The following is a 24,910-nucleotide window of genomic DNA, read 5'->3' on the forward strand; positions in this document are numbered from 1 at the left end:
CATTGTCAATTTTAAAAGAAGAGGTATGATAATGTCGTGCGACCAATAGTTGAGGTAGCTTTTTGTCATTTAACCTAAAATTTTTGGTATTCACATTCTGTAGTCCCCTACAAAATGAACCAAAATTATCTACTTTGTTTGGTTTCTACAAAAAATAAATGATTCTCTTAATCATGTAGTAGGTTTTTACAGAGGTTTTTTATTTTTATTTTATTACTTTTATTCATATACTATTATTATTATAATATTTTTTTTCTTTCAAAACTTCTTTTAATAGTTTAAAACACTTAAATTCTCGATTTGAAGAAAAGCACTCCTAAATCAAATTGTTATATTGTATACTAAACTATTATTGCATTATAGTTTTGATTTTTGTCAAGGGAGAATTTGAACTATATTATTACTAGCTTATTGTGAGGCTTAGCCCACTTCCTCATCATTTTAGTGTAAATAATATAGTTTGTTCAAAAAAAAAAAAATTTCTTTAACTATTTTTCACAACATTATCATCAATTGTCCAAGTGCTTACATTTTTTTTTATTTTTTATATAGCTTTAATTTACATTAGAATAAGAAGTTCACTTTTAGTATCTATGGGAAAAAGGGGTGAAAACAAAACATGACCGCGTGCAATAGAATCGCATTCAGTGTTGTCTTATTATTAGTCCACATTTTGCAAAACGCTTAAGATTTTTTTTTTTTTTTTGGAACCATAAAACGCTTAAGATTTTACAAACAAAAGAAAAGAAAAAGTGGAGAGAAAACCTATTGGAAGAAGTTCTAGGGAAGTTCTAGGGTTAGTCTAAATCCTAGTCGGCAAGCATGGGTGTATGTATGGTACATTGGCTGTCATAGTTGTCATAGTGGTGACAGTTGTTGATTGTCCTCACCTTTAGTTGTAGGTAAAGCATAAATCAAGGAAGTGTTGTTCCATGTTTTCTGCTTTACTTTTCCATGTTTTCTGCTTTGCTTTTCCTTTCTTTCTGCTTTGCTTTTCCTTGTTTTCGGCTTCTGTTTCTTTTCCTTTCTTCCGCTCATTTATATGAGCTTTCCTTGTACTTGGTTTCATATAATACAAAATATAGACATTCAAAAATCAATATGGTATCAGAGCAGTGATCTCTATCGACCTGCTTCTGAGTACCGTCTTCCTGTTTCTCTTTCTTCTCCATCATGGCTGAAGAGAGCTCCTTGCATGGCGAAGAAGTAAACTCGCATGCTGCGTCTTCTTCATCTCATCTAGATGTTGATATCAATCCAAATCAACGTCTCAGTTCGGTCCTACTAAATGAGTTCAACTATCTCCCGTGGGAGAGAGCTGTCTCCCTTGCGTTAGGAGGACGATCGAAGCTTGGTTATGTTAATGGCGTGATTCCAGCACCTGATGTGTCCTCATCCGATTACAATGATTGGCTGTGCAAGGACCAGCTGGTCATGTCATGGCTGCTCAACTCTATGGATCGAAAGATTGCAGAAATCTTCAGTTATGCGGAATCTTCATACGTTCTCTGGAAAAATCTCAAAGAGATGTATGGAAATCAGAATAACGCAGCTCGAGTGTTCCAGCTAAAGAAGGATATTGCTAGTCTACAACAGGAAGGGAACTCATTTGTGCATCATCTTGGCAAGTTGACCACCATGTGGAATGAGTTGAATGTTTATCGGCCACACACCATTGACGCTGCCGTGTTGATCAAGAGAGCTGAGGAAGATAAAATCTTTCAGCTTTTAGCAAGTTTGAGCTCTGAATACGAAGATCTCAGGAGTCATGTTCTCATGAATCCTGAACTGCCTTCCTTCTCAAGTGTGTGTGCCACTATCCAAAGGGAAGAAACTCGCAGAAAAATCATGACTGTGGAATTAAAGTCAAATATACCAGAATCTAGGGTATATTTCTCAAATCACAAGGCTAGTGAAGAGAGGAGATATAAAGGAAAGAAACCCACTGTGAAGTGAAGCTATTGTGATAATGGTGGACATACACGAGATCATTGCTGGATTCTCCATCTTGAACTAAGGCCCAAGCATTCGAGGGACAGCAACAAGAGCTTCATTAGAGGAGCACACAACTCATCACCCAAGGCAAATCATACCATGACCTCTCATTCCGAGGAAGCACAGATGTTCACCTCTAATCCGGCCATGCTGATAAATGAATTTGCTGCCTTCCTTCACAAGAAACAAGGTGGTGGGGAGAATGAAGGATCAACCAGTCATGTTGACAACAAACCAGCTGCTCTACTTGGGCAGTTTGCTGGTTTTTTGGCTGGGAAAGAAGGCGTGACACAACAAGATATTCCAGGTATCTTACGATCCTTCTCAACTGCTCTTAAAATAGGTAATATGCATGATTATTGGATTATATATTCAGGAGCCACTGATCATATGACCAACAAGTCCACAAATCTGTATGATTTTAAAAAACTTTCACGTCCATCCCAAGTGTCAGTTGCTAATGGCAAGGGTGCCATGGTTGTAGGGAAAGGAAAAATACATTTGATCTCTAGTAATGTCGAGTCTGAGGCCCTATATGTTCCTTCATTCCCTTTTCAGCTTTTATCTGTTGGAAAAATCACAAACTCACTAAACTGTACTGCCATCTTCTCTCCAAAAACTGTGATTTTTCAGGATATCACCACCAAGAAGATGATTGGTGAAGGTTTTTTTCTAAATGGCCTTTACTATCTTTTCCAGCATGTTCAAACTCCCAAGGCTTTCCAAGTCACCTCAAGCCTGATTCAGGAACAACAACTTTGGCATCGACGCCTTGCACATCCTTCTGATAAAGTCCTATCCTTTTTGTTTCCAAACCTGTGCAAGGTTACAAGTTCTTGTGATGTGTGTCATTTTTCTAAATTCACTAGATTACCTTTCACCTCCTCTCTATCTAGGGCTAGTAACCCTTTTGAAATCATGCATTCCGATGTTTGGGGACCAGTTCAAGAGTCCTTTGATGGATACAAATACTTTGTAACCTTTGTGGATGATTTCACAAGGATAACTTGGTTATATCTTTTGAAATTTAAAAATGAAGTGTTGGAAGTTTTTCAAGATTTTCATAGACTTGTAAACACTCAATTTGCTTCAAATATTCATGTCTTACGATCAGATAATGGCTCCGAATATATGTCCCATAACATGTCTCATTATCTAAGCACACATGGCATACTACATCAAACCAGTTGTGTTGGAACACCCTAACAAAACGGGGTAGCAGAAAGGAAGAATAGAGACCTACTTGAAAAAACTAGGGCCCTGATGTTTCACTCGAATGTGCCGAAAAAATTCTGGTCTCAAGGTGTTCTTACTGCTGCATATCTTATCAATAGATTGCCCAGTAAGGTTTTGAATTTTAAATCACCCTATGAGATCCTAAAAGGCAGACAAATCGATTTGTCACACTTACGAGTGTTCGGATGTACATGCTTTGTTCACATTCAAGCACAAAAACGTGACAAGCTAGAACCACGGGCTGCCAAATGTGTCTTCTTGGGCTACTCTTCCACTCAAAAGGGTTACAAATGTTACAATCCCGCAACTAGGAAAATGGTTGTTTCAAGAGATGTAAGATTTGAGGAACCAATGCCCTACTTCACTCAACCTCTGGACCACTCTCAAGAGGGGAAGAACATGCTTGACTTGTTTCCAATACCATATCCATGTAAAGAAGACGCAACGGGTGTCATAAGGGACCAAACACTGAATGAGGTCCATTCTCAGTCTCACAACCTGTAGAACACACCACCAGTGGCACCTGATGAACTTATCTTATCTGAACCCTCAAGAAGTCCTTCCAACCAAGAGACTGCTTAACTACCAGTGGTTCAACCTCCCACAGTTCGTCGAAATCCTTCCCGTGAGAGGAGACTCCCATCCAAGTTAAATGATTATGTAACTTACAATGTCAGGTATCCCTTAACTTCTGTTATTAATTACAGCAAAGTGTCACCTTCATTTGCTGCATTCCTCAATACAGTTACTGAGACCTATGAACCTCAAAGTTTTCAAGAAGCTAAATTACATAGCGAATGGAGAGCTGCTATGGCAGAAGAGCTTCAAGCTCTTCACGAAAACAACACCTGGACCATCATGAAGCTTCCTAAAGGAAAGAAGGCTGTAGGAAGTCGTTGGGTGTACAAGATCAAGTTCCATTCATATGGCACGATTGAAAGACACAAGGCTCGATTGGTTGCTCGTGGATTTACTCAGACTTATGGAGTAGATTACAAAGAGACCTTTGCACCTGTGGCAAAGATGAATACAGTGAGGGTGCTGTTATCTGTTGCCATTAACAATACATGGCCTCTCTTTCAAATGGATGTTAAAAATGCCTTTTTACATGGGGAACTAGAAGAAGAAGTTTTCATGAAAATTCCTCCGGGTCATCCTCAATCAAACAATCCAGACCTGGTGTGCAGACTTCATAAAGCCATTTATGGCCTCAAGCAAAGTCCCCGAGCATGGTATGCCAAGCTCAGTCATGTCCTAGAGGGAGTTGGTTTCTCTCGGAGCAATGCTGATTCCTCCCTATTTGTGCGATCGGGCAAATCTGGTAAACTTGTGGTGCTTATTTATGTCGATGACCTAATTGTTACAGGTGATAATGTTTCTGAGATTAGTGCTCTTAAACAATATCTCAGTCACAAATTTGCTATCAAAGATCTCGGCACTCTTAAATATTTCTTAGGAATCGAGGTGGCACATTCCCACAAAGGCTGTTTTCTAAATCAGCGCAAGTACATCATTGATCTTCTTCATGAGGCAAACATGACAGATTGTAAACCTGCTCGGACACCTTTGAATAGCAACTTGAAGATGCAGTCTCATGGTGATCTCATTCCTAATATAGAGTATTATCAAAGATTGGTTGGCAAGCTTATTTACCTAACTATCACTCGTCCTGATATATCATATGCTGTGAGCCTTGTTAGTCAGTTCATGCATGCTCCAAACACAGATCACATGAAGATTGTTCACCGTGTGCTTCGCTATCTGAAGGGTTCCATTGGTAGAGGGATCCTCATGCGCAATAATGGTCATACTCAGATCTCGGGATATACAGATGCAGATTGGGCAGGGAACTCTCTCGATCGCAAGTCTATCACTGGTTTTTGCACATTCGTAGGGGGTAATCTTGTCACCTGGAAGAGCAAGAAACAAAGTGTGGTTGCACGCTCAAGTGCAGAGGCAGAATATCGTGCTATGGCATCAACGGCATATGAACTCACTTGGCTCAAAACTCTACTCTCGGATCTAGGGTTTCCTCACCCGCAACCTATGTCTCTTCACTGTGACAATCAAGCAGCAATGCACATCGCATCAAATCCTGTCTTTCATGAGCGAACTAAACACATTGAAGTTGATTGTCATTATGTTCGGAATCAAGTGCAGTCCAAGGTAATTGCTACACACTTCATTCGCAGTCATGATCAGCTAGCAGATATCTTCACCAAAGGAATGGCATTTACTACCTTTCATCATCTCCTATCCAAGCTCGGATCAATTGATCCCTTTGATCCAGCTTGAGGGGGAGTATTGGAAGAAGTTCTAGGGTTAGTCTAAATCCTAGTCGGCAAGCATGGGTGTATGTATGGTACATTGGCTGTCATAGTTGTCATAGTGGTGACAGTTGTTGATTGTCCTCACCTTTAGTTGTAGGTAAAGCATAAATCAAGGAAGTGTTGTTCCATGTTTTCTGCTTTACTTGTCCATGTTTTCTGCTTTACTTTTCCGTGTTTTCTGCTTTGCTTTTCCTTTCTTTCTGCTTTGCTTTTCCTTGTTTTCGGCTTCTGTTTCTTTTCTTTTCTTCCGCTCATTTATATGAGCTTTCCTTGTACTTGGTTTCATATAATACAAAATATAGACATTCAAAAATCAATAAAAACCCCAAGGAATTGGTATTTAATTTGTACTTTGAGTCATCTTTACATCAAACTCATCAATTTTCTTAGTTCAATGATGAGCCGAAAGTTTTTGACGTCAAAATTCTAATGAAGAATAATGTGAACTAAATCTAGTGGTTTTCTCCCCAATATTCGTCCAAAAAAGCAAGTAACTGACATAATTAATTAACAACATTAATATACAATCGATTATCCTTGTACACCTCTTGCCCTTTTCTCATCTTGGGCGGATGAATTATGAGGAATGATCTGTAATGTCCTTATGTCATTGAGGAGGTGGATTTGAACACGGAATATTAATTACAAAATAAAAGTTTTTATTAATTAACTATTTAAGTTAGAATATCTTCAAATGAGATGTCAAGTTTTAAACATAAAATTTAAATTTGAAAGCTTATATGGCACTTTGATCTTTGTTAAAATTTTGTTTCACAGCAACTACATTTGCTGGCAATCCACGTCATACCACATAAGAATTGACATTTTAGTTGGAAAACCATCTTGTTGTATTTTTACTGGTATTTCTAATATGGATTTTTTAACATCTTCTTTGAAGGTACTTTTATAAGTTTATATATTCATATATGTCTCTAAGTCACACAATCGTTGCGCAAAAATAATAGAAGAAAGTATGAAGAATATAATGCTGGTGTATATTGCGGGTGTGTTGGTGGAGTAGCCTTTTAAAGGCATCCAAGATCATATGTAATTTCCTCAAATTAAATCAAAATTTAATCCATTAAATCTGAAGATAAAACCTGATAAATTAATATAATTTTTTAAGAAGACTTATTATATTAACACCCAACAAATTATTGAATAAACCCCACATACTTAATACACTCCACATTTGCTTTTTCAATGAAAAATTATCTTAATACACCCCACATACTTCCCCATAATACCCTCACACCTCACATTCTCAATATACACCTTACATTTTCTACATGCACCCTATATTTTCTATACACCCCACATTTCTCAAATCTTATAAAGCTTTTAATTTGAACAAAAAATGCCGACTGGAATTTTGACAAAAGATGCTACCTTGGATTTAAAGCATATGTGGGTTGTTTTCAATTCCACCATTAAAACCCATGTCGTCTGTTTTTAATATTCGTTGGTAATTTTAGATGTTTAATTCTTCATGTAATCCTTGTGATCCCTAAAAGATGAATACAAACATAGAAACTTGAATAATGCAACAAAAGTAAGATTAAATAATTATCGATGTCACTAAAACAATAAAAAATATGAAGTCTTACCTCATTTGAAGCTTCCGAAAAATCGATTTCGTGTTTCATTCGTCAAAAATAATTTCTCAATCAACATGTTTGTAGTTTCATTTGTTAGGGTTTTGTTCAACAATGGAGGGTCGGAGAGATTTTGATAGTTGAAGAAGATACATAATACGTTAAAAATGATTTGGAGCGTATTTAGAAATATTTTTTTTTTAAACCTAATAAGGTCAAAATTGTCATTGCATAGTAAGATAAATAAATCATTTAATATTAAATTTTAATTTGTGGCGCATTCAACATTTTGTGGGATGCTAATATAAAAAGTCTTTTAAGAATATATGGGAGGAATCTAACATATCTTTATCGTGTGTGTGTGTGTGTGTGTGTGTGTGTGTATTTCATAATGAAAATTGTTATTTTTTTTTATTAATATTCATTTGAAGGTCATCCTTATATATATCATTTGAATTTGAGATTGTTTAGTCATCTAAATGTATCAAATAAATAGATAGTTCATCATGAATATTTACTTAGTATTCACACCATTGATTTGTTCCGCATGTTTGAATGACTAAATGATCTCTAATTAGAATGATTTTGTACAAAGATGATTTCCAAATGAAGATTAAAAAAATTGAATGACTCCGATTATAAAATGAATAATGCTTGTGTTCCCTCAATTAAAAACCTACTTACATATTTTTACCGTACAAACATTATGGAAACCTACTTAACATACTCTAGCCGATTTCATGGTTAATGCAGGATATATATATTAGATTGGCACATTGTTATTTTTAAAAGTTAAAACTATACGATCCAAGAAAATTCTATTAGATTTCGATGCTAACTTAAACATGGAAGCAGCCCACGTGAATGCATGACGTCCGTCAGTAGAATTGGTTTGTTAAATATTGGTTGTTAATTCGAGGTGAGAAGTTTTTGATTCCGATTTAGAGCCACATATAGAATTTGTAAGCATCTCATTGTCTGTCCATTCTGTTTTAAACTGCTCATGATATCTCCAAATGGTAATTAACTAAACATTCCAAATACGGAAACTTTTTTTTACCTGAAACACAAAGCACGTCATACATAATTTTATATATTAAAATAATAATATTAATTAACATACTAATTTTTCTATTATCATTTGAGACAGGTAATAACACTACGTAGCTAACTTCTGATATATACTGGAAATTGCTCCTCAAAAAAATATCCATGTCTTAATACGTAAATAAATCAAACTTGAAATAATTTTGGAAAATGCAAGAGCAAGAGCTAAGCGTCTTCCTTCCAAATCATTGTCAGGGCAAACTCCAAACGGGTAGGAAGTTTTGACGAAAATAAAGAAAGAAAGTTACAGTGGGGGCCATCTGCATGCACGCAATGGAAACGTGGGCCAGCCAGCTACCATGGGGTGGGTTGGTCAAAGTCACTGAAAGACTCAAACAGGAGAGAGAGAATGTTTTCTTTTACGTTTTCCATTTGGTTAGTGCAAAACGAATAGAGAGTATTTTCGCTCAACATCATCAAGGGATGATAATACTTAGTAATTTATTTATCATTATTAGATAAATTTAAATTTTAAAAGTTTTGTAGTAGATAGACATAAATGTTAAAATTTAAACTATTTCAATGATAATAAATAAAATAATGAACATTACTACTATTTGAGAGCGTTGAAAATAATGCACAAAAAAAGATAAATACAACAAGACAAAATGATTTTAGCCCGTGATTGGTCCAAACAAAGATGGTGGGGCTACATAGTTTATCCTATTTAGGAGTTTTTTTTTTTTTATATCTTTTTCCTTTTAGAATATTAATTTCCTTACAAAAATTCCTCAAGTAGAAATTAATTAACCTGACCCTCCACCACCGTCACAAATATTTGCATGTGTTTAATTACTACCATTTTATTTTGTACGTTTTGGGTCGTTGCTAGCTCTATAAATAGCGCGCACACACCAAACTCCGCTCCACAAGAACAAATTAACCAAACACTTGTCGAGAGAGAGAGAGAGAAAGAGAGAGAGAGATAGTTTAGAGAGAGAAAATAGAGAAATGGAGAACTTCCCAGTTATCAACTTGGAGAGCCTCAATGGTGAGGGAAGAAAAGCTACAATGGAGAAAATCAAAGATGCCTGTGAGAACTGGGGTTTCTTTGAGGTAACCATAATTAATTACGTTTCGTAATTAGCTTCTTAATTTCCATATGTTCAGTTCATCTTTCTTTCTCTTAAAAATTTCAGATTATAATTAACTTTTTGTGTTTTTCACAAATACTGCAGCTGGTGAGTCATGGGATTCCAACTGAGTTTTTGGACACAGTGGAGAGGCTGACAAAAGAGCACTACCGGCAGTGTTTGGAGCAAAAGTTCAAGGAGTTGGTGGCCAGCAAAGGCCTTGAGGCCGTTCAGACAGAAGTCAACGATATGGATTGGGAAAGCACTTTCTACTTGCGCCATCTTCCTCAATCCAACATCTCTCAGGTCCCAGATCTCAAGGATGAGTACAGGTATAGCAATCACACAGTAGCACTCCCCTTTTATCCCCCATACTCTTCGTCGGGGAAATAAAATATAAGCGTGGGAAAATCATTATCGTTACCCTGAAATTACTTGGTTTTCGAGTTTGAGGCATAATTGTGATTTCTGATGAGGAATTGTGATGAGTAATTTATACGTGCAGGAATGTGATGAAGGAGTTTGCATTGAAACTGGAGAAATTAGCAGAGCAGCTGCTGGACTTGTTGTGTGAGAATCTTGGACTGGAACAAGGGTACCTTAAGAAGGCATTTTATGGAACAAATGGACCAACTTTTGGCACCAAGGTTAGCAACTACCCTCCATGTCCCAACAATGACAAGATCAAGGGTCTCCGGGCCCACACCGATGCCGGCGGCCTCATCTTGCTCTTCCAGGATGACAAGGTCAGTGGCCTCCAGCTCCTCAAGGACGGAGAGTGGGTTGATGTGCCTCCCATGCGCCACTCCCTTGTTATCAACCTTGGTGACCAACTTGAGGTAATTAAAACTTAAACCAATTAACTCAACAACTTCAATCTCCGGTGCGGTTAACTGCACTTTATAAAGTTCTTCGATTTTACTTGCATATATAAACATACAACTTGAACTCCTATAGGTGATCACCAATGGAAAATACAAGAGTGTGGAGCACAGAGTGATTGCCCAAACAGATGGAACCAGAATGTCAATAGCTTCATTCTACAACCCAAGCAGTGATGCAGTGATCTACCCAGCACCAACCCTAGTGGAGAAAAACGCAGAGGAGAAGAATCAAGTGTACCCGAAATTCGTGTTCGAAGACTACATGAAGCACTATGTTGGTGTCAAGTTCCAGGCCAAGGAACCCAGATTTGAAGCTATGAAAGCAGTGGAAGTTCAGACCAGTTTTGGTTTGGGTCCAGTTAAAACTACTGCTTGAGAGTGATTAAGTACTTACACTAGAAGCTGCTGGAAAAAGGGTTTTTAGCTTAAAGTACGGGCGTGTGTGAACAAAATATTTGGTTGAACTAGACTTCAAGATCTCTGTCAAAAGAGACAAGTTTATTTATTATTAATGTGGAAATCGTTGTAGAATGTAACCAAAGTCATCACTACTTTAGTGACTGTAAGATTTGTTGGTAACTAAATAAACATTACATTATCTGTTTTGCATTGTATTTTATATAGAACCAGTCATTTACATTGTAGTTAACTGCATTTGTAGATAATGCATCAACAACATATTGATATTATAAGCGTTTGCAGTATCAACGACATAAACGATAGCGAAGTTATAAATGCAGACATGCCGTCAGCATTTAAAATTTATAGTTAACCACAACGAAGAAAAAACTTTATATAGAACAATACTGAAAAGAGAACGCATGGAGCTAAGACTTAAGAGTGTATATCTAATGTGCAGATCCATTAGCAGTAGCATTCAAAGCCAGCTGTGCTTAACTAAATAGTCAGCAGAATCTGTTAATTTATCACTTGTTGAAGTTTTCACCGTAGAAAAGGACTCTAATTTCAGTGGGAAAAGGGATGAAAGAGGCCGAGGGGATAAGGCAGCAGCCATGCCGACATGGTGAACTCAAGCTATAAAGTTTTCTAATTAAAAGCAAGAACACGATATTTTTAAAATCATAAGCTACAATATAAAACAATACAGGAGCTTTCAGGATGGGAAAAAAGGGATTGAGGTCCACTCCTTCATCTCTATGTCCGGGAAACGCGGAGCGAGAGATCCAAACCACTCAGCTTCAATTTTATGGCTTCTATTAGCTCATCTCATTGACCCACTTCACAAAAATTTAAAAACTTGAATGGCTCGATCTTTCTCTCTCTTAAACATTCTGAATTTCTCAGTCCTCTAGACACAAAGTTTTAGAATGGATATCATTCTGGAAAAAAACAAAATTTAGGGTAAAGACCTTCCCATTAGTGCCAATCTAGGGATTCAGAATTGCAATGGAAAATAAGTGCTTTTGAATTTATTGAAGCCTGGAATTGCACTACACATTTTGATACATGGAGGGAAACTACGTTCTATAGAATGATATCCTCCTAAACAACTAATGAGTTAGATTTGAGTTTAGTGTAATTTCACATGACATGAATATTGTAAAACACTGATACGTTGTCAAATATATAGTTTAACATTCAATCCTTGAAAATACATCTAGCACAATGGTTTCTCGCAATATCTTAGGGTCAATTTAATAATCATTTAATTCTTTTGGTATAAAGATAGAAGAAAACTATATGGAGAAATTGAGAATTAAGGATCAAAGAAGATATTGGTGGATGAGAAGACACAAGTGAAGGTATGAAACAAAACCTTGAAAGGAAAAGAACTACTTGTTTTCAATTTTGGTTTTTGTATCAATAAATCTTAAAATTTTTAATTTATGTGGCATAGAGGCCGAGTAATTAGGAGCTAACCACGTTTGTCAATTACTTGAATGTTGATGCGGGCATGCCAATTCACCATCGAGCTCAACTAGGCAAATAACTTGAATGTGGTGATGTGGTAGAATTCGCTACTAATTTCTGGATCAAGCGACTTCGGCGGAGGAAGGAACACTCTCACCCTTGCGTTTTAAAACTTGAAGACAAGGTTATGCAATTCACTGTGAAGTTCTGAATCTTTTGCACCATGTTCAGTATCCTTAACTATATTGGTAAACACATAGGTCTGCTGAACCGGTATCAAACTATATGGACAAAGATACTCAAAGGAGATGAGTGTCTTAATTGTAAAAATGGTTTGGCTATCTGTGGGTTAAACTCTTAATATAATAGTAATCAATCATAAAACAGCCCGCTTTGCCAAGAATGCTGATAAAGTGACCTCTTTTGGTAAGGAATCAAAGACTTTTCCCTGTAGAGACTTGAGATAAATAGCCAGTCACATGCTTAGAAAGAATACCCATATATCCAGTCGGTCAAAACTTCCAAGGCAAATTTACTCTACGCTTCGGTCTCGTCTATCTAGTCAGTCGCCTTCACTGGTTGCATTGGACAACCCCGTCTATCCAGTTGGTCGTCGTTTGTAGGTTGCCAACCCAAACTCATATATTTAGTCGGAATTTGTGCTAATGGTTAGTGAATCAGTTAGTTTTCACAAAAGAGTGTGAAAGAGTTTCGCATACAGCAGTTGATTTGTGTTGAGTTGAAGGTCTCCTTTACATTGCTAGTCCTCCTGTATTTATTAGGAATAAATTGCCTGATGCCCAAGATTGTCAAGTTGTAGAGTTCCGATAGTATTGCAACTTCTCAGCATATTATGTGAATACACTTGGTATTATCTTTACAAATCCTTTCCCACTGAAACTCCATCACTACCCAACCTCAGCTCTTCAACTCGAACTTCAATTCTGAACCTAGACTTATATGCGATTAATTCAACTTCACCCAAAGGCGAATCCTGATCCAGATCAATCCTAATCTTCGAGCAATCCTACTACACTTAGGACTCGACCACATCAGAAACCAACCCTGATCTTCAAGATCCTACTCCGCCAAGGGCTCGGCCATCCAACAATAATACATTACTGGGCCGAGATTCACATCCTCCTTTCTGGATTGAAATCAATTCAGGCCGAAATAAAATTTCAAGCTCAAACAGTGTCATTCTGCTCACATATTTTTTTCCAGGCATTTCTTCACACGTTTCATTCCCCTTTAAAATGGCATGCTTTTCGTCTATCTTTAACACCATATAAATATTAAAATAAAAACACAATAGTTATTAAAATAGATTACGAAAAAATATATGTTTTAACACTCAACATAATGAGAAGTTTCTTTTGAAAAAAGAAAATTATCACCAAGAGTACGTTAAAATATAAACCAATGCCCTGTTTGGATCATGACGATATGTAGTTCAACATGTCTATAATATATATGTTATGACTCCACTGAGTTGACCTCTAAGTTGATACCGATGAAGAAATCACCGTGGTTGATCTGCACTTTCCTTTCGAAGGGAGAGAACTAATTTCATTATTCCAGCTATATATATATATCAACTAATGCAGCTTATGGCCTCAAGTTCCACGCCGAGGAACCAAGATTTGAAACCATGAAAGCAACAGCTTAAACAAAGTTTTTGGTTCAACTAAGATTTGACGGTCTCTCGCCTAATTTGTGGGAAGTAACCAAAGTAATCACTACTAATTTATAGTAATATAATATGACTTCAAAACCTGTAAAATAGAGAGACGAAAGAAGCTGAGGCCACAAGGCAGCAGCCGTGCCGACATATGCTGAGCAGCTTAAGTTTTTGGAAAGCAGGAATAGGGGATGATTAGAAGCATGAGCCAAATATAAAACAATTAGAAGGGTGCTTTCAAGATGGAAAATGGGTATCATGATGTACACTTGGTTTAAGGCTAAACTAGTTTAATTAACACCATAAAGACCTTTTTATTTGTGTCAATGTTTCCAGGATATGTGACAAAGTTAAAGTAAGTGCTTTTGGCTTAACTGAAGCCGGGGATGGCAGCTCAAACTACTTTCGGGGGCGTGGAGAGAAAAAGTGTTTTGTGATATTCTCCTTTCGTAACGAGTTAAATGATAATTTTACAAGATACGAACACTGTAAAAAACGAAACACTGTTAAATCTATTATATTTCGTATTTAGCTTTCACTTACGCTAATCATCGATTGTCTTTAACATTCAATTGTTGTCCATACATCTGGCACAATTATTTGTAGCAAGATCATAGGAAAGGCTTCAACTTATGGAAGTGGAACAAGAATCTAATAAGTATCAAGTACAAGTAGAACCTCAAAAAATATAGTTTAAAATCAAAGCTGCTTTTTTAGGTTTTAATCATGGTTGGAAACCTCAAGGCATTCAGAATCTAAGAAAGATCGACACCGCAAAACAATAAAAAAGGGCACTTTTCGGATAATTTTGTAGTCTAAAGTGAAGTTTATTGAACCAAACATTCATATAAAGAAGAAGTTTTGTGCTAATTTTATGTCATTAAACTTGATTTTTGCACCTTTAACCTTAAAAAATAACAGCCAACTTGAACTTTTTTTAAGTTTCCTTCAACAGTAAAGCGCTTCTTCTTTTTTTTTATTCCTTTTAAAAAAGCGACTTTGTTTATTTCACTAACAAAATAACTTTTGTTGCTTAAGGACAAGCCCTAGTTGACAATCTAAAAGCACTTTCAAGGGGATTCATTTGCATTTACTTGAAGGTGGAGGGAGACTCAGAGATCCTTATTGATATATTGTTAATGTGAGTATAATATTCATAAGCTTGCTTGTATGTTTCGAAACATCTGGTTTCATCATATCTATTGTGTGGCTAATTTTTCGTGGTTGATGTGTTTGTGGATGTCACTCTTCCCCCACAAATGCACCTAATGAGGCGAACTTTCGTAATTTTAACTGTGTGAGAAGATTTTGTTTGTAACTTTTTCCCTTTCTTAACATGTTTTATTTACTTTACATTCTGAGTAAAAAAAACTTGAAACAAGACTTGTTCCATCCTCGATCTTCTTCGTCATTTGTTTTAGGACTTGATTATTTTGATCGTCGATGTTGCTATTCTGCTTGAACTATATATCTTTGCACATACCACCAGTAAACTAACTCGTTTGGATGTGCTTTTAAAATGACTGAAACCGTTTTTGAGTTACAAAAGCATTTGAAATGCTTTTCTAGGATTTCCTCGCATTTTTACCAATGATTGATTCTAAAAACTCTTTCATAAAATATGCATTCAATCATTTTAAAAGGAGCCCTAATGTAGGCACTGTGTTTTATACAAATGTTTTTACTAATAACAACTTTAAAGTTAAAGATCAATCAAGTAAGTTGCCGGATAACAGAACATGAATACGCATACATTGTTTTGTTAAAAGATTTTAGTTCTAATCATTCGCAAGAACAGCTCGAGAGGAGAAATTAAAACGGAAATCTTGATTTGCATTGGCAAGACGTATTCGATGTCAACTTAAAACTCTAATCGAGCTAACTACAAGTTTTCAAGAAGAAATCCGGATGCATCTGCTGCCATAAATTGTTGAATAAATATACCAAAAACACAGCAGAAGAAAAGATCACGAAAAAGTTGAGTCTCAAAGCACACAAAGTGAAAGTGATATTTTATATAAGGATGCTTATTATATTGAATTCAAGGAAAAATGAAGAAAAAATTCCTTTTCCGCTGAAATGCATACCAGGAACTCATCACCTTTCCCTATTTTATTTATTCCATAGTAGCTAGGAGATTCGGACCTACGATTGATTCTCTTCTTCGACTAAAAGAAGCAAAAGCCGTTCAATAATACGGGGCGACTTTACCTCTTGGAACATGAAAATGTTATCGGCAGATGTTTCAAACTTGAAACATCAAACATCTCCATAAACCTCTGATCCGCAACTCTCGCTTTCGCAGCTGCAAACCGCTGGTATTCGTCAAAAACAGACGTGAGGCACCATCTCTGCAATTTTCTCAAACACCCTACCAGACAACCCGTTCGATGCTGAAAAAATACGACCAAAGTAAGCAACCATCTACAGCGTATAATGCCATTGATTACTCAAAATCAGGGTGTGAACATATAAGAATCCAGTAGTCTACATACCTTCCCTCGTTTACAATGAATTAAGACAGGGTGATTCCTTACATCTGCATTGCGGACAAGTAAACTAATGTAAGCCACAGTGCTGTAATTCCGGTTCAGTAAGAAATTAAGTGAAACATTGTTAATTCTGTGTCGTACCGAGGACAACTTTCAGCGCTTCACGGATTGTATCATCCGGGATGTTTACAAAAGGTTCCTGAATGCACAATTCAATTTTGAAGATCAGTTCGTATATTGTTGGATAATTCATGTTAATAAGGAACTCTATCATTGTTTCCCAGAAATAAAGGAAAACTGATCCTAAATCGGTGTATAAAATTACTGCACGCCAATCCGATCCACTGTCCTAGGGTGAGATGGTACCAACTCCTAGAGTGACAAGTACTTTCATACATCCCGATGATTTATTGTAACTACATTGGCAAAAACACAAACTCCCGAAGATGTCTTAGAACACTCATCCTAGAAACCATTTGAAAAAATTGTCCAGCGTGCATTTTAAACTTCACCTCACAGAATGATACTCAAAGTAAGCATGCTTGAATTAAAACAATTGGGATGAGATAAAATCAATCTAGTGTTCCGATACGGTTTCTGCAAAGCTTCTTGCACTTAGAACTGTAAGATATATCTGATACAGAAGTTCATTAGAACAGTTCTGCGTCAACAGACAGTATCAACGAAAGGAAATGATTTTCACCCTCCCATGTTCTCCTCATGCACTCCCCAGCTCATTTCTATCCGTTGATTTCCCATTGATTATTCAATCCTATGGCTAAAAACAAGAGGAAGTGCAAGGGGATAAAAGAGAATGCGAATATCATTTCTCTTGACGAAATACGCATCACATGTTTCCTTCAGTACCAAAAAGGGACACAACATTAATCAGTTTAGATAATTCATCCATTAAACAATGGAAAGAATAAACTCATGTGATTAGTGTACATCCCACAAACATAAGGTAGGATTCCATGACAGAGTGTTTCAGTATATGTGACAGAAACTCGTGGCCCTCTAGTTAGATATATGCCAGGACAAAATAACTGTCATCCCATCCAAAACCAAAACCAACAAGCAATACCCCACACAAATTTATTAAAATAAAAAAAAAAAATCGTTATTAACAAAATTATTTCATGATATATATAAGTTTTTTGGCCAAAATAGTCACTGAGATTAGTATAACTCCTCACTTGGTCCTTGAGATTTAAAATCGATATAACTGGTCCTAAGTTTTTCCACTGTCAACTGCTTTGGTTATTTCGTGAAAAATCTCAGTTAAATAAAGAAAAAAATGACAAAATAGCCTTACTTTTTGTCAAATCAGTTTGGCCTTTATTACATTGATGTTGTTTTTGTCATTTTAGTCTTTATTTAATAGATTTTTTTCACGAAAAAACCAAAATAATTAACGGTGATAAATTCAGGGATCTCTTCTATTGATTTCAAATCTCAAGATAAAAATGAGAAGTTGTGCCAATCTCAAAAACCATTTTAGCTAAAATTTCTTATAATAATTATTGAAGTTATCAGATAAAAGGAACAACAAGAAGGGCATCCACAACAAATGGCCATTATGACTCAACTAACAAAGCATCTTGATGAGGATAATGGAGTATTAGTTAAACATGAGGAACATACGTACGATTGTACGAGCCTCATTCTCTTTGTCACTTGGTGACCAAGGATTTATGGTCACCTATTGCTAGATTTGATATCAAGGGCTGAGATAAAACTTTAAGAACACATTTATTTATTCTTCATCCTTGATATCAAATTTATGGGTGAGTGACCACGCATTCGTCGGTCACCATATAAGTAATTATGTACTACTTGATTGATTTATTCAGTAAATATACACACACGTATATGTACCCCGAAAATCAGGCAACTCACAAGTCTCCGAACCCTACTTCATTAATGAACAATCCAATCACTTTTCTTATCTCTTACTACAGGTACCAAGTACAAATCTTCCTCCCGATAGTTTAGATTAAAGACGGTCCATTTACGATGATCAATTTAAGTAGAAAATTAAACATAAGCCTAACGAGATCCAGTCGAATTGAGCAATACACATACCTTGTAGCCTTCAATTCCAAACTGAAAAAGCTTAATCCCGTTGGACTTTAAAAACTCCGTATTCGGCTCTGGATACGGCTCCGGACACAAACATCTACATACATGTGTACATAAGCACATTAGGATTACATAATTCAAATCCAAAAATTAAACAAAAATTTCGAACACTTCAATTGCACATGAAAATTTGGTGTAACGGCGACAGACTCCGCTTTATTAGAGTATGTTCTGAGTTCAAATTTCATAAACGACAATTATTAAATAAAAAATATACATATAACACTTTAAATTAATCACAATTATCTTTCTTCTTTTTTCCGGAAATGAAATTAATCAAACACTTACACACGCATATACACACACGCACATGTATATGAGCAGTAAACGAATTTGCTTACATGATGGAGCGAAGGCCTAGAGTGTGGAGGAAGGAGAAGTTGGCGGGCTCCGGGAAGCCCGACCTGAAAATGCCGTTATCGACCAAGGAGAAGTTGAGCGGCGGAATGAAGAGGTCGTCGGCGCAGTCGTCAGCGCCGGAGGTCTTCTTCGCCGGAGAGAGCTGGACGCCTCCGCTTCCGGCGACAACTTCGATTGTTCTGCACATCTCGCTCTCGCTGTCGGTCTCTTGATCCTCCGGATGATGAAGATTATTGAGCTCCAGTTTCATGTCAGCTTATCAAAAGAGCAGACGACTGACGAGGAGAGACAGAAGCGTCGTTTTTATAAAGGGAGAAAGTCGGGGCTTTTGGGGATCGTTTCGGATATTCCTTATAGCCTCTTGCCCATTCCATTTTTTTTTTTTTTTTAAGGAAATTAATGAAAAAAGTTTAAAAACTTTAAATTTTAACGATAAGGACAAAATAAAGGGTAAAATGAACAGTACTGTGAACTTTTCGTTAAAACTTTATTTTTTTTATTTATTTTTTTATTTTTGGTGAAAGACAGTTTAAAAATGGATCAGAAAAGGAAAGAAGAGAGAAAGGCAGGTGGCGTAGACGAGCAAGAAACGGGTGTACTTTTTCTCGTTATTTTTAAAGAAAAATTAATGAAAATGATTTGAAAACTTTGAATTTTAACTAAAAGGATAATATAACGGGTAAAGAGAATAGTATTATGATTGACTTTTTAATGTAAAAATATGGTTTTTTTATTAAAGTAAATAGTACCGATAGCTTTTCGTTAAAGTTCCCAATTTTTAAATAGTAGTAATGCTGATCACCTTATTTATTGCTAATTTTATATTTAAATTTTTTACGTTTATGTCTATCTATGATCAAAATATCAAAATTAAACATAAATTAAACAATTTAAATTTATCTAATAATGATAAATAAATAGACAGCACTGAGTACAAATATTTTGGGTCAAAGAGTGGGGGATTTATTATGTTTTTGTACACTTGCAAGATTTCGAGAGTTATCTTTACAAAAGTAAAGTTCATTTTTTAACTTCGTATTTCTATCATTCTTGTTTTTATTTTATTTTATTTTTTGTTCGTGCACCATGCACCGTGCACCGTACACCGAGTTAATTTCTTGCCGATCATAAAGTCGGAGTGTGACATCGTATTTGGGCGCCACTCATGGAAAGGGCGCGTAACAACCTTAATTTTCTCTTTTTCCACATAAATGCAATTATTTTCTTCCTTTTGTTATGAACATCTTAATTATTGAGTAGATAGTCAATTATTGATGTGATCGCATCAAAGAAGAATCGGCCGCTGGAAATTTATTTTACTGAATTTGTAATTTGGTATAAAATTTGTCTTTCTTTTTTATTCTGTGTGTGAATGAATAAAATAAAATAAATTATGAGAAAATAATTCAACCTTTCATTTAAAAAAGTTTGCATACTTGATATGTAATATCTCAACAAAGCAATTAACAAATGTGATTTGAATAGTCTTACACGCCGAGTACTCAACTTTGCTTATTGATTTACGTGCACGAATGAAATTGTTTTTGTTGATGTAGATTGATTATTTTGTTAATTTTAGGACAGTATACATGAAGTACAACGAAACATAATTCTTCATAACGTCTTTAACTATATGATTAATTTTACTGATCACTCCAAATTGGGCATTTCCTTGCATAATTATACCATATACCTCCAATCATAATGATTCTAATGACTTGTTTAATATTCCAAATGATGATCCAATTGAAGCATCAACCTCCTCCTCACAAACTCAGAAGAACAAAAAGGCTTTTGCCACTTTGAATATTTTAATATCTTATTGAGAAAAAAAAAAAAAAAAAGGGCATGGAAATGGTACATTCTGTGGAATATGCTTACTGCCATGAGTGAGAGACAAGGAGGTGGCGTCTTTGTATTATAGTGCCTTTGGGAATGCGAGGCCGCGCGCCACGTCCTTTATCTCGTCGGCTTCTGTAATATCCCACCACCAGAAAAAAAAAAAAAATATATATATATATATATATATATATATATATATATATATATAAAATAAAATTGAACCCGAAGGGCTCGCTCGCGTTCTCTGAGTGATTACTCATTGCTGACTTGGCTGCCTTGCTAGGTGTTCGACGTGGCTTTATAAGAGCAAGTCTATCTCTAAAAATGTGTTGGCATTCAGCCTATTTAGTTCACTCAAATGAATAGTGATTGACTTCAATAAATAATAATTGATCAAATGCATCTTCAACCGTAAAAAATGCACTAACACAAAGTCTAAAAAATGACCTCGCACAAATGCATCTTCACCTTTAAAAAATGCATTGGTACCTAGCTTATTAAAATAATAATATTTTTTTTTTGCAAAATAAAAAAAAAAGTTAAATTTAATTTTAGATAGGATTTTTAACCAATCTTATCACGCCATATGTCATTATCTGAAAGTACTATTTTGTGGATAGATTTCCGATAAGATTTTCAACCAATCCTGACATGTCACATGTCACTATCTGTTTACAATAATTTAGCCAATATTTCGATAAGCTTCCACGTAGCCATTTTTTTTCACAGAACAGTATATGAAAGCTTTGGTTGAAAGTGTTGAAAATATTGAAATGTGGTGTAAGGTGAAAGCTGATGGTTAGGTATTTATAGAAAAAAATAATAATTTTTTTTTTGTATTTTTAAACCATTTTTAATATTTTTTTATTAAATTAATTAATATGGACATTTGGATTTGAAAAAATTCAAATCCAACAACCCAGATTTGGACACGTGGCCAACGGTCATAATTCTAACCGTTTTCTACTTTTATTTTTTTACATTTTTTGGGGCGAAAATCGTGGACCATTGATCTTGGGATCGGATCGGACGGCCCAGAACACGTCACATCACTAGCTGTTGGGTTTGAATTTCAAATTTTTTTTATCGTTGGAAATCCAATTGCCCAGAACGAGCCACGTGGCTTCTCCCGCTCCCACTTTATTGTGCCTGCAATGGTAGGCCCCGCTGCCTTTTTTTTTGTCGGGAATGCATGCCCATGCGCTCATATTTCTCATGCGCCTGACGCAAAAAAATCGATAGTGCCTTGTGATGTCATGCCAATGCCAACGTGACGTCACATAGGCGGGGACATTGCTCAACATGTTTTGGGCCGCCCTACAAGCTGGCTTGGGCTGGTGTCAGCCTATTTGGATCTGCTCGAGGGTTTTTAAGGGAAGCCAACCTATTTTTGAGGCTTTGTGCCAGCCTACCCCAATGGGGTGGAGTTGCTCTTAAGGCTAGTTTGAGGTGACAGTGTTTTTTTTAAACTGCTCATGTTGCGTTGTAAGAATACTGTGAAATAAAAACAATTAAGTATTTGGTAAATTATAGTGCTAAAAGTGCTTATAGCAACAAAAAAAAAAAGAAAAAAGAAAAAAAAAAGGTAGTATTGTTAATATGAAAATTTCATTAAAAGTTACCATTCATCTGCCTCTTATGAGATAAACACTTTTTTGAGAAGTATAGTTAGAGTTGCTTCTATTTTAGGCCCATGATTTTGAAAAAATACTCTTTTTTTTCTTTTACCAGACACAATTTTTGCTCCAACTTTTTTAAGAAGCTGCTTTTAAAAAAATTTATACAACTCCAAATTAGCTCTTAATCTATTCAAATTATAATCCTTGTTGAGTCGTGATGATAGTTATTACGTTGACAATGTTACGCGGTAATACAGTATATGGTGAGTATATGGATTCTAAGATGACGTTTAGAATCTTGATTAATCATATTTTCTTATAGGTTGGGTGTTGATTTAAGTAATTAAGCTATTAGATACTCGACTAGTTTTGGTAAAATGGGTTAATTGATGACGTTTAGAACTTCACATGGTTTGAGGCTTTTGGAGCTTTTTAACTGAATTATTCAAGGGGATTTCTATGTATTTGATCATTACTGACATTGGACTGAGTTTTTGTGAATTTAAAAGTTAATCCTGTAAAAAAAAAAAATTGCTTAACTTTTTCAAATTTGGATCAAATAATAGGGGCATGAATATACGAAGGAGTCATGGATCAAGTAGTCTAGCAAATGACGATATCTCATTCGACTAGACCAAATAACTACATGTAAGCATGTATAAACTGAAAATCTTGATGAATTCTTTGAGTTTTAAGATTAAGAGCTTGTTTGGAACTGATTATGTAAGAAATATTTATATGTTCATAAGTGTTTTGATAAAAGCATTTCATTATAACACGTTGAATTTTTTTATTAAAAATTCACTTGGAAGTGTTTTTTAGTACATGACATGTAATTCTCCAAAATATACTTATACAACCAATAATCACTTCTAACTAAAATATCAAATGCAGTCATAAAGTGTTTTTAACTTTCTAAAAGCAATCAGAAACACAAACATAGTCTAAGGATACACAATAGCACACAAAGGCATGAGTCTACTATCCTCGATCACTCTTTTATTACTAGAATATTACTACTACACGTTAGAGGTTATGACATTTTAGCTCTTTTTTAATAATGTAAATTGCATTGATATTGTCTTCAACTTAACCATCGCTTCTAATTGTGAGAGTATTTGATCCACAACTTTACCTAAATAACATTCTATCACACCCAAACCACGTATCTGTGCGGATAGACACAAAACACCCTCCCATGGCCACCGCCCACCACCATCACATATAATGACTCCACCCCTATCGCCCGCCACCTACAGGTACAGCACCCAAGACCTTCTCCCTAATAAGTTAGCCCCTCCAAAAAATATGACTATGACATGACGTGGAAATCAATGAAGATGACATATCCCACCAGACCAATACGGTACATGTATATAATTGATTATGGTTGTCACACCCTTAATTAATAGCATGCATGAGTGATCACTGATCATCGGAAGAGTTTTTGTGGATATATTTCCAACCTCTTTCGGCTCCACAAACTTACTTACGTAAAATAATGGAAGACTTTGGATGCAATTCTTAATTATGAATATTTTTTTATTGAAATCTTACTGATTTTTAATTTTTTATCGAAGTTCATGAAATTAATGTAATAATTTATTTCTATGTATGTTACTATATTTTTTTTAAATTAAAAATTGAAATTTATAGTTGTTTATATTAATGAAATTTTAAATAAAAAATCATAATTTGTGTGAAAAATATTAAATATAAATTATACTATTGTGTGTGTATACACACACATGCACATGGGTACACACACACGGGTACATTCTTCAAAATCACAAAAAAAAAAAAAAAAAATTAAGCTTAATAACATTAGTAAAGTTCTTCGATTAAACTTGACATAGATACATTCTCAAATCAAAGTAAAAAAATGTACCCATATAAGTTTAAAAATGGATTAGAAAAAAAAATTTGAATAGATTTTATATAAAAAAAAATTGTACATTTTACATATAACAAATTTATATATTTTAGGAGTTTAATAAAGGTGTGAGTATTAAAATTCTAAATCAATTATTAATTTTTATTTTAGAAAATTATGTCACTGACATGTGAATTCATTATTACATTAATGCTAAGAACTTGAATCAAAATCTAAAAATTAATAATATTTCAGTCAATGAATAACTAAGGACCGGATTTTAATTTTTCAATAATAAATATACAATGATTTTAATCCACCCCATCGTTTTCGAAGAAAGATGCGTTGCGTGCTCAGCCAGCATGATCCAGGATGAATTGTCAAGACTATTGAAAGAAGCAAATGCCCTTCGGATCATCGATGTTATGTTTCCACTTTCCACCAAGGATAAGGTACAACAAAGCGATAGATGTTGTCAATCTTTCCAAGTAAACATCATATTACTTTAAGTTTTTCTCCAAAGTTAGTAAACTCCTTTATAAGTCATGCATCCTTGATAAGTTTGATAAGTCACTCTTATATTTTCCTATAGTACTGTGTTTATATTGCAAGGTGCTTATAACTTAAGCTAGTTAAAATCATTTATTCTTGTACTTGAAGTCTTGATTTCGATTCCTCCCGCCCTTGATTTCACTATTGCTTGTATAAAAAAAATTGCATTTATATGTACGACGCCGTTTTGAAATTTAGAGTTTGTAATAGAAAGATAACTATATGCATAAACATGTAACCACAAATCTGTAAGAGAA

The 24,910-nt window shown here is 35.2% G+C and overlaps 3 protein-coding genes across 3 annotated transcripts; 2 read left to right on the forward strand and 1 right to left on the reverse strand.

The window, feature by feature from the left end:
• Positions 1-1,173: 1,173 nt before the first annotated feature.
• Positions 1,174-1,956, forward strand: LOC148689345 (uncharacterized). The gene has a single exon (XM_088688442.1). The coding sequence runs from the start codon at positions 1,174-1,176 to the stop codon at positions 1,954-1,956; it is 783 nt and encodes a 260-aa protein (XP_088544568.1).
• A 7,177-nt stretch (positions 1,957-9,133) lies between these two features.
• Positions 9,134-10,834, forward strand: LOC137707776 (1-aminocyclopropane-1-carboxylate oxidase-like). Its single transcript, XM_068446693.2, has 4 exons — positions 9,134-9,319; positions 9,442-9,668; positions 9,842-10,175; positions 10,294-10,834. The coding sequence occupies exons 1-4, from the start codon at positions 9,215-9,217 to the stop codon at positions 10,594-10,596; spliced, it is 969 nt and encodes a 322-aa protein (XP_068302794.2). The 5' UTR covers positions 9,134-9,214; the 3' UTR covers positions 10,597-10,834.
• A 4,917-nt stretch (positions 10,835-15,751) lies between these two features.
• LOC137707836 (inositol diphosphatase DSP4) lies at positions 15,752-19,084 on the reverse strand. The gene is made up of 5 exons (XM_068446760.2): positions 18,749-19,084; positions 18,351-18,444; positions 16,407-16,464; positions 16,269-16,312; positions 15,752-16,166 (listed from the first exon to the last, which is right to left on the reverse strand). The coding sequence occupies exons 1-5, from the start codon at positions 19,015-19,017 to the stop codon at positions 15,981-15,983; spliced, it is 651 nt and encodes a 216-aa protein (XP_068302861.1). The 5' UTR covers positions 19,018-19,084; the 3' UTR covers positions 15,752-15,980.
• Positions 19,085-24,910: the final 5,826 nt, after the last annotated feature.

This window comes from Pyrus communis, chromosome 17 (genome assembly GCF_041283825.1).
Source record: "Pyrus communis isolate YQ-2024b chromosome 17, ASM4128382v1, whole genome shotgun sequence".
NCBI classification, from domain to species: domain Eukaryota; kingdom Viridiplantae; phylum Streptophyta; class Magnoliopsida; order Rosales; family Rosaceae; genus Pyrus; species Pyrus communis.